At 45.1% G+C, this 10,578-nt stretch overlaps 1 protein-coding gene across 1 annotated transcript; it reads right to left on the bottom strand.

Moving 5' to 3' along the window:
- Positions 1–5,758: 5,758 nt before the first annotated feature.
- LOC130201408 (membrane-associated phosphatidylinositol transfer protein 2-like) lies at positions 5,759–10,532 on the bottom strand. Its single transcript, XM_056426411.1, has 8 exons — positions 9,897–10,532; positions 9,580–9,807; positions 8,936–9,084; positions 8,280–8,396; positions 7,666–7,782; positions 7,429–7,577; positions 6,896–7,045; positions 5,759–5,850 (listed from the first exon to the last, which is right to left on the bottom strand). Exons 1-8 carry the CDS (start codon positions 10,090–10,092, stop codon positions 5,841–5,843), a joined length of 1,116 nt encoding a protein of 371 aa, XP_056282386.1. The 5' UTR covers positions 10,093–10,532; the 3' UTR covers positions 5,759–5,840.
- Positions 10,533–10,578: the final 46 nt, after the last annotated feature.

Here is a 10,578-nt window from a genome sequence, read left to right on the forward strand (position 1 = left end):
AATATTGCAAGCCTTTTATTCTGATTTATTGCTGATTATGGCTTACAGCTTAAGAAAACTCAAATATCCTATCTCTAAATATTAGAATATCATGAAAAAGTATACTAGTAGGGTATTAAACAAATCACTTGAATTGTCTAACTCGAAACACCTGCAAGGGTTTCCTGAGCCTTGACAAACACTCAGCTGTTATAAATCTTTTTTTTTACTTGGTCTGAGGAAATATTAAAATTTTATGAGATAGGATTTTAGAGTTTTCTTAAGCTGTAAGCCATAATCAGCAATATAAAATAAAAAAAAAGGCTTGCAATATTTCAGTTGATTTGTAATGAATCCAGAATGCATGACATTTTTGTTTTTTTAATTGCATTACAGAAAATAAAGAACTTTATCACAATATTCTAATTTTCTGAGACAGTCCTGTATATATGTATGTATATATATATATATATATATATGTGTGTGTGTATATATATATGATAGATAGATATCTATCTATATATATGTATATTAAAGAGTCGTGATGCTCGATAACGTGTGATTGTTTTATTCAGTCAAACTTTGGAGGATTTCACTTATTAGTGAATGTAGAAAGCGTTAAACACTAATTTCAGAAACCGTGACAATGAAAATATTAAACCACGTTTATGCCAAAAAAGTAGCCGGACAGTGCAGGGAATCGAACCCCATCCCAGTAAACCAGGAGTATCATTACCATTGCCTTTGTTCTTTTGGAGGCTTGTGGGTTATTTTAATTTCTAGTTAACTAGGATACAATTAAAATAAATAAGTAAAATAAATAAATGAATATATTAAATGAAATAAATAAATAAAAATTTTAAAAAAGTAAAGTAAATAAATGAATATAATAAATTAATTAAATAAGTAAAATAAATATAATAAATTAAATAAATGAATTAAATTAAATAAATAGGCGAATGCCCGGCCACCAGATGCTCGCCGACGAGCTCCCCTCCTGGGTCTGGCTCCGGGAGGGTGCCCCGGTTTCCCTTGTCCGGGCGAGGTAGCTGAAGCTCGTGTGCTGCTCTTCATCAGGGTTTTTGAACCGCTCTTCGTCTGGACTCTCACCTGAGACCTGTTTGCCTTGGGAGACCCCCGGACAACATAGCTCCCGGGATCACTGAGCCTCTCAAACTCCTCCACCACGTTAAGGTGGCGATTCACGGAGGAGATATAAATATAATAAATTAAATGAATTAATTAAATAAATAGATCTTCTCGGTTTTCTGTTGATAAAAGTTGAGAGTCTCCTGGTCGTTGGTGTTCTTCAAGGCAGATCTCAGTTTCTCATTCTCAACAGTGAGCCGATTACCGACACTTCAGGGTATCGAACCCCATCCCAGTAAACCAGGAGTACCATTACCAGTGCCATTTTTCTTTTGGAGGCCCCCCCCATCCCTCCTTCATGACTTTGTATCTGTATTTTTCCAAACGACTGAATGTTCTGTATACACCGTTCTGTACACCCTAACTTCTTGGAAGTGGTATTATTCTTCATTCCTGTGTTTGCAAAATCAATACAAAATCATAAAGTAAATAAAACAAAATAAAAATAAAAAAAACAACAAAAAAAGAAATAAAAGTTTGAATCCTCTCAGAATCCTCGGCCTTGGGGTCGAGCGGCCTTGGGGTCGAGCGGCCTTGAGGTCGAGCGGCCTTGGGGTCGAGCGGCCTTGGGGTCGAGTGGCCTTGATGTCGAGCGGCCTTGAGGTCGAGCGGCCTTTGTTTCACCGTCTCGTTCAGAGCTGTTATGTCTCCAGCTGGTCTTTGTTGTTGACCTGTCCGTGTGGAGCTCCGTTTGGAGGGAAGTCTTTTCTTTAGTCACAGACGATTATTTTCCAATCGCTCGAGATTCAAAGTGTTCTCAAACTTGATCTTGTTGTTAGCCACCATCTCGGTCGTAGCTCTGACCGAGACCGTTAGCCCCGCAAAGGGCTTTCTCCAGTGGCTCAGTTCTCCATGCGTGGGTCTTCACTGGTTGTAACATTCCTATGATGGATGATGCAGGGTTTCTACGCGAAAAGCTGCATTTCTCGGATTAAATGTTTTTCTTGATCAACGGAATCCTCCGTATTTATAAAACGAATCTTGGTGTTTTCCACCTTTTCCTGCGGATCGATCTTCAGGGTTTCATCAAACTTGATCTCGTTGTTATCCATAATCTCGGTCAGATCCCTGACCGAGCCTGTTGCCCCGCAAAGGGCTTGTTGAGTGGCTGAGTTGTCCACGTCCACGCATGGATCAATTCAGCCCACTCTTTGATGGTAACAACCTTCTGGTTGATTATGCAGGGGTTCTGCGCAAATGTTTTGGGCAGCTGCATACCTCCAGTATTTCTTTTCTTGATCAACGGAAGCCTCCGTATTTATCAATTCGATCTTGATGTTTCTCCCTCGATCTTCAGGGCTTTATAAATCTTGATCTCATCCATCGTCTCGGTCGTAGCTCTGACCGAGACCTTTAGCCCCGCAAAGGGCTTTCTCCAGTGGCTCAGTTCTCCGTGCGTGGGTCTTCTGAGCGTCGTCACTGGTGGAAACGCTCTCTTGATGGATGATGCAGGGTTTCTACGCGAAAGGCTGCATTTCTCCAATGACTGTTGTTTGTTGATACATGTCTTCTGTAGCTAACAAGTTGATCTTGTCTGAGTGCGCTTTGTTTCTCTGTGCGCTTTGGTTCTCTGTGTGTGTTGTGCCGAAATACTCAATAATGCTCTAAGAAACTGAAATAGTCGTCTCCTATATATTGGCATCCGTGACAACACTGATTAAAGCCCCCCCATCCCATCCCTCCTTCATGACTTTGTATCTGTATTTTTCCAAACGCCTGAATGTTCTGTATACACTGTTCTGTACACCACGACTTCTTGGAAGTGGTATTCTTCATTCCTGTGTTTGCAAAAATCAATACAAAATCATAAAGTAAATTTTAAAAAAATAAAAAATAAAGAAATACAAGTTTGAATCCTCTCAGCGCCTTAAGCTGCGTTTACTCCTGAGAGTTTTAGCGGCTTATCTCCATGGCTTTACCCGCGTATGACTTTAAACACCGTAAAGTCTTTTCTTTGACATCGGTACTAAATTCTCAACGATCCCATCTCACATTAACTCTGAATCCTCTCAGCGCCTTATGCTGCGTTTACTTGCCTGAGTTTACCCGCTTGAGCTTTTATGGCTTTTCGCGGTTTCACTTGACTCGCTTACACACCCACACAACCTGCCATCGGCAGGGCGACGCCTCCTGGCCTTCACGACACCGTTAGCTAGACACCTTGTACTTTTGAAGTGGAAACACGTTCTCCCGCCGACACATAACAGTTGGTTTCAAGAGATCCTAAATCATATAAAACTTTTAAAGATCCGATTTGGACCACCGTTTCCAGCGCCACTTTTTCATAACGCTGATCGGCTTTCCCAACTCTGCTTCTTCACCTGCAGCTGATTCTCCATCGTCTCTGCCGCTGTCCTCCTCCTTCCCCACCCTGCAGTGGTGGTCTAGGAGGCTGGAAAGGATAAAGAGTTGTTTGTGGTGAGAAAGATTGAATTTTGGTTCTGTTAAATGATCTTCTGGCTGCAGAGATAGAGCCAGAGAAGGAGAGAAGACGTTGATAGGCCAGCATTCGTCTGCCGGAGACGCCTTCAGACACCTTATTAACCAAGTGAGCCCCTTTGTTTTTAAGGGCAACCTAGCCAAGACATGCAGCAACATAGTTCTATTGTCGCTTGTGTCTTGTCTCTTTTGTCCATTATTGTGGCCTGTGTCTCTTATTGTCTCTTGTTGTCTCTTGTGTCTCTTATTGTCTCTTGTGTCTCTTGTTGTCTCTTGTTGTCTCTTACTGTCTCTTGTGTCTCTTGTTGTCTCTTGTTGTCTCTTACTGTCTCTTATTGTCTCTTGTGTCTCTTGTTGTCTCTTACTGTCTCTTGTTGTCTCTTGTTGTCTCTTGTGTCTCTTGTTGTCTCTTGTGTCTCTTGTGTCTCTTGTGTCTCTTGTGGCTCCTGTTGTCTCTAGCCTTTTGTCTTTCGTTGATGTTTGTGGAATGGGTTCATCTTTTGGTACCATTTTTTCCCCCGCGGGCGGTTGGAGATCTCGGGCTGCTGGAGGATCTCTGTGGCCTGAAGAAGGGAGGTATCCTCCTGCTCCAACGGGAGCTTGTTGTTTTCCTCAGCCTCCTTCTCTCGTCTGATATCTTCAAACATGATGTTCTGTTCCTCGATGGTAGCGGTCTTCTGGTCCAGGTCCAGGCGTGCTCCCTCTAGCTCCAGTAGCTTCTGATTCATCGTCTGAGTCAAAGCTGCTATGGCCTCCAGCTGGTCGTTGTTGTTGGCCTCGGCTGTCTGGAGATCTTTTTGGAGGGAGTTCCTGCCGCTCTCCAGGTCCTGGGCTGCTACCTGTGTCTCAAGGATCAACACATGGTGTTCTTCAGTCATATCAGAGATGGTCCTTTCATAGATCTGGTTTTGGACCTCGGCTCTTTTCAGCTCTTCTTGGAGGGAGTCCTTCTCCTCCTCCAACACCAGATCGGTGCTTTCTGCGGCCTCTAAATTGAGCGGATGTTGTTTCACCATCTCACTCAGAGCTGCTATGGTCTCCAGCAGCTCTTTGTTGTTGACCTGGGCCCCGTGGAGATCTTGGCGGAGGTTGTTCCTCTCCTTCTCCAGGTCCTGGGCCGCAGCCTGTCCCTCACGGAGCTGAACAGAAGAATCCTCGGTCATATATGCGATGGTCCTTGCATATTTGACCTTGGCTTCTTTCAGCTCTGTTTTGAGGGCGATGTTCTCCTGCTCCAAAACCAGCTGGGTGTTGTCCGGTGCCTTTTGATCGAGAGGCACTCGGTTCACTGCCACATTGAGAGAAGCGTTGGTCTCCATCAGGTCTTTGATGGTAACCTGGGCAGTGTGGAGCTCACCTTGAAGGGAAGCAACTCTCTGCTTCCACTTCCATAGGTCTTTTTTCAGCTTATCTGTTTTCGGCTGGTACATTTTGTGAGTCTCCTGGTCCTTGGCTGCCTCTTGATTGAGCGGATGTTGTTGTACCTTCTCATTCAGAGCAGCTATGGACTCCAGCTGCTCTTTGATCTTGAGCTGGGCCGTGTGGAGCTCACTTTGGAGGGAAGTGTTCTGCTCCTCCAACGCCAGCTGGGCTTTGATCTGGTGTTGGGCCGTGTGGAGCTCACTTTGGAGGGAAGTCTTCTGCTCCTCCAATCTTGAGTCACACCAGTAACTCTCTGCTTCCACCTCAAAGGTTCAGCCAGTCGTTGGCTTCATCCTGCTCTGCTTGATCTCTGAGCTGGGGCGTGTGGAGCTCACTTTGGAGGAAAGTCTTCTCTCCTCCAGCCAGCTAGTCTTTCTTTCTGTTGGACTGTGTGGAGCTCAGTTTTGAGGAAGGTGTTCTTCTCCTCCAACACCACCTGGGTGTTGTCCGGTGCCTTTACATCGAGAGCCATCCAGTTCACTGCCACATTGAGAGAAGCGTTGGTCTCCAGCAGGTCTCTGATCTTGAGCTGGGCTGTGTGGAGCTCAGTTTTGAGGAAGGTGTTCTTCTCCTCCAACACCACCTGGGTGTTGTCCGGTGCCTTTTGATCGAGAGGCACCCGGTTAACTGCCACATCGAGAGAAGCGTTGGTCGCCAGCAGGTCTTTGATGTTAACCTGGGCTGTGTGGAGATCTCTTCGGAGGGTGATCCTCTCATTCTCCAGGTCCTTTGTCGCATCCTGTGCTGCATCTTCTTCGTGGGCCTTCCCACGATGTAGATATGTGAGGGAGGCAGGCCGATGGTCGAGTACACAGAGATGTCCTTGGTGGAGCCGTAGGCGGCAAAGATCCTCATGTGGGCCTAATCAAAGAGGAGGTCGGGCGTTAGAGACTTCGGGGATTTTAATCGTAAACCGCTCGCCTCAAAGTCACGCACCTCGTTAATGAGGCTCTTGAGGAAGTTGGCCTTGTGGCGCAGCGGGTCGTGAACCAGCCCGTCGCAGAAGGACACGATGCCGTGAGGGAAGTTGTGCTGCGAGAGCCAGGCCACCACGCGCTGCTTCTGCATGTCAGGGCGGCCCGTCACGTAGACTATCAAGTAGCCCAAGTCCTGCCAGTATCTGCAGAAAACAACAACAACAACAACATCAACGGAGCGCAGAGTGATGTCCAATACTGAAGGAAACACTGTGCTAAATGCTGCACAGCGTTCACCAGCTGGCCTCTAACTGTGTTTTAGTTTGTGATCTTTGTGTTTTTAGAGCTTTTTCACTAAAAAACAGTTGCGAAACCTTGAGAGTTGAGACCGAACCAAAACAGTCAAATGAGCTGGAAGCTGCTCTAAAGCTGCGTAGAGTTGGGGATCCATCGTCATGACGAGCTGCACCTCTCACTGAAGACATCCTGATGTAATCCATCGTTCTGTGAACTCACCGGGAGTTAACTGGGACATGAACGTGTGCATATGGTGTCGTATCCTTTTCTCAAGGTTGAGCTGTATCGTCATTATACACAACAGGATTACACAATGAAATATGTACAAACAAATATTTAAACATTTTAAATTAGCATTAAATGGGCATATCAAGCATAAAAGTAGCACTAGAAGGTAAAAAAATATTATATTTTCAATGAAGAAACACACTGTATAAGTGTGTTATTATATGTTAGTTAAGGGTTGTAAATACTTTATTTTTATGCTCTTTTGTTTGTTTATTTTTTGTATCCCTTGTGACTCGGGCCAGAATAATAAGAACAATATCTGTTTAATATGCAAAACGTGCTTCGGTACGTACAACCGACATGTATAAGCAATTTATGAGGACATTTTACAGTTGACAGTATAATAAATGCCCCTCGGAAACGTGTCTGTATATTACAGCAGAGTGAATGTGTTCGACGCCTACCTCACCACATCCACAGCTCCAGCCCGAACCTTTGGATCGCTTCCCATTATCGACACGCTGGCGGCAAACGACCCGTCGATACTGAAGACGACGAACTCTGTTCCCCGTGGTACGATGGAGAGGTAGCTGTCTGCCACCGTGTGGTCGCCCCTGAGGGGATGGAAGATGGAGGTTAATATGACGAGATGATGAGGAGGAGACAATGTTTTTACTTTAACCCTCCTGTTACCTTCACATTTACTAACATATTTTACCCTCGGGGTCAATTTGACCCCAGCAATTAAAACCTCCAGAAAATTATTAGAATTAATATTGTTTCCCAAGTTTAAGTGTGAGGTACTTTTATGTTTGTTTGTTGACTACCTAAATAGCCCTTTAAATATATAAAAAAGTTGATATTTCTTCTATGTTTGACACAGTGGAAAACAGCCTGGGGTCAAATTGACCCCAAAGAACACCGACATTAAACATTGAATGGGGTCAAATTGACCCGAAAGGTAACAGGAGGGTTAAATAAAAATGACTTTGCATACATGACCACCATTTTGACCGGATAGACCCCGATCCCCAGCTTCTTGCCCTCGGGGATGAGATAAGACACCCGTCCGCTGCTGTTGGTGAGCTCCGTGTGGAAGAACACCCACTCTCCAGAGGGAGGCTGCGTCATGATGTGGATGTCGATCTGCAGGAAATACGCCGTTTCACCACCGCTTGACCTTAGATGACACAAACCTTTTTCTTTTCCGTCCGTCCGTTTCCGTCCGACGCACCTTCTCCCCAGTGAGGGTGACCATGTCCAGGGGTCCGTACATGAAGCGTCCCGTCACCATCTGGGCTCCGTCCTCCGTGAACACGGCGTCGTTCACTCGGTGGTTCGCCGTCACGTTCTGACACACAGACGAAGGCGAAACGGGCCGTCAGAATACGAAGCTCCTCCTCCTTTGCGTTGTTATGGTAACATTCGCTCCGATTAGTTTAAAGGTGCCGTCTACTCTCACTTGTACAGTTTCGGGTTTGATTCAGTGCCTTTTCTTCTCACCTCCTATATTGCCGCCAAAATCTGGATGAGAAAAGCTCTAAATTGATCAAAACTGACACAAAAAGCCGATGCTACGCTCGGATTGGCCAGTCTGCGTTTAAGGGGCGGGACTTAGTGAAGCTAGTGAAGTAAAGAGTACAATGTTTTAAATATTTAGTATAAAGTATGTAAATATTATTATTAAGTATCCACCAACTGCAAATGAAGACTGGAGACACTACTTCTTTAGATCGTGCAGTAAAAGCTTTGTCCTTAAACTAGAGATGGAAATAAAACATATTTTTTTTAGTTTAAAGACTCTTTAAAACTATGAAGATGTAACAGCTGATGATGTGGCGGTCTTACCCTGATTTTAACATGAGTTCTCTTGCGGAGCCACTTCTCTCGAGGTTTGGACGGAGTGAATTCAGACACTTCTTTGCCATCCAGCTCCAAAATACTGGAGTTCTCATGTCTCATCACCTGGGGAGGGAAGATCATTAATTTTTATGAAAAAATAAGTCTGGTTTTGAATGATTCAGCTTGATGATCTTCATACAGATTCTGCTCTATTCAGCACTGGAGAGCTCAGCCAAAAAGAATATGATGCTGCAGCATTTTGCAAAGTAGTACAAGGATTAGATTGAGCTAAAGTAGGCACTTTCCCAACTTGCTTTCTTGGCATCTTCATCTGAATATTCTGGTTCATGAAAGCAATGAAAAGAATATATATATACAACATTTTAAAAAGCATTTAAATTACAGGTTTTCTTGGCTGTACATAGTTTAGTTGAGGCAAATATATGTAATGGTGCGACATGAAAAATCAAAGGTTAAAATAATTCAATGAACCAAAACTCATCCAATAGTTATCAGCCAAACTATTTTATTAAAAATCAGATGTGTCAACCTGCTGGTGGCGCCAGAGAGAAAGTGAATCTGATTCATTAATGGCTAAATTAAATTTCATAAATTTCGTCCCATACTTTCTATTAAGAAGATGTAGTAATAGCAGAAATAACCTGTCTGAGTAAGAAGGAGACGACGTCTGTCGACTCCCAGTAGGAGGCGTGGAAGAGATGAGGCAGAGCCACCGTGGGAAACGCCGTCAGGGCGTCGGGGCAGTACAGGGCGTAGTCCATCCTCTTACTGCCCCACCACCGAGAAGCAACTGCAGTCGGGAGAAGGAGAGAAGGAACAAAGACAGACAGAGTTTAGGAATCGGTGCATCCGGTACGTCGATCTTTGTTTGCGGTGTGCACCGCTCCACGCCTACATGCTGCTCATGGAGAGGTTGTTATCAGAAACTGGAGGAAGTTGGAGGATTTCAAGGGTTTCAGTAGGAGACACTAGACTGCAAACTATGAATACAAGCGCACAGTGAAGAGGCGTGAAGAGGTTCTGAAACCCCAAACTAGCAAGAACAGCTCAGACTCTGTGAGAACCGTGTCAGCATTTCTACATCTGGTGGTTTTTGCAAAAGAGAAAATCCAAGTGGTTCTCAAGAAGCTGAGCGTGGGTCTCGTTTGGCATTTTTGGAAGCGGGACTACTGAGGAGGACTATCTGAGAGAGGAAGACGCCAGAGGAGGAAGGGAAGAGCACACGGAACGAGGATGGAGTTCAGCGTCCTTCCCTCGCGTCCTCTTACTACAGCTCCCAGGGTACCTTGCTCCATGTTCTTCACCAGCCTGGGGGCCGAGCTGAAGTCTGTGATGTCAGACCCGAGATCGAAGGTCAAGCTAACGTCCCGGCCCTGCTCGGACTCCCCGCCGTTGCGTTTGGGGAACACCCGACGGATTGTCTTTGGTGAGCGCAGCGACGAGCTCCGAGAGGCCAGCCTATTGTAGGGCAGAGCCAGCTGGGACAGCGGGCCGGGCCTCTTAGTGAGGCCGGCTTCACGTTTTGGAGGGAGGAAACGACAACGTCAGCATGCAAACCGTCAGCTGGTGGGTCACACACGGGGAGGTCAGAGGTCAACTCACTCGTGGCGATGTTGGAGGCGGTGTAAGAGTCGGCTAAGCCCGACACCTGGCTGGCCAGGCTGGCTTCGCTGGCCCGGCGGTTGCAGCGAAGGTGAGGGAGCCCCGGGGAGGTGGGCGATGGGACCTGGCCGTCCACGGACATGTTTGAGTGAAGAGAATCCGCTGCAGAGACAAGAAGAGAGGAGTGAAAAGTCATTTATTGAGACGAGATGAACGAGAAATAGTCCGGGAAGAAATAGAAAATGTGGTCCTTATTTGTTTTCTTTCAACAGTTTTTTAAAAATACAGTTTAATAATAAATAAAGTTTAAAAGCAAGATCCAGAACCAAAGACTCCTGAGTCTAAATCTGACGAGCAGCCACTTTGCTAATGTAATAAGGTCAATCTTTCGTATGAGAGCGGTTAACAGCAAAGTATTTGACAGAAGCTACATCAAAGTCAGGTTGTAAACAAGTCAACAGTTTATTTTTAAGTGAAACCCAACGTCTGAGAGCATCTGAATTGTCAACAATTATGATTCATAGCACAGGAAAATAGTGTTTGCACTAAAGTCCATTGGGTCCAATGTTAAAACTAATGAGAATATCTTTACTTCTGGTCTTCGTTTTCTCTTTCTTAGACTTGATATCAAATACACGTTAATGGCCAGAAACTGCAGGCCAGGCCCTCCCAATGTTTACCC

This window comes from Pseudoliparis swirei, chromosome 2 (assembly GCF_029220125.1).
Source record: "Pseudoliparis swirei isolate HS2019 ecotype Mariana Trench chromosome 2, NWPU_hadal_v1, whole genome shotgun sequence".
Classification (NCBI taxonomy): Eukaryota; Metazoa; Chordata; class Actinopteri; order Perciformes; family Liparidae; genus Pseudoliparis; species Pseudoliparis swirei.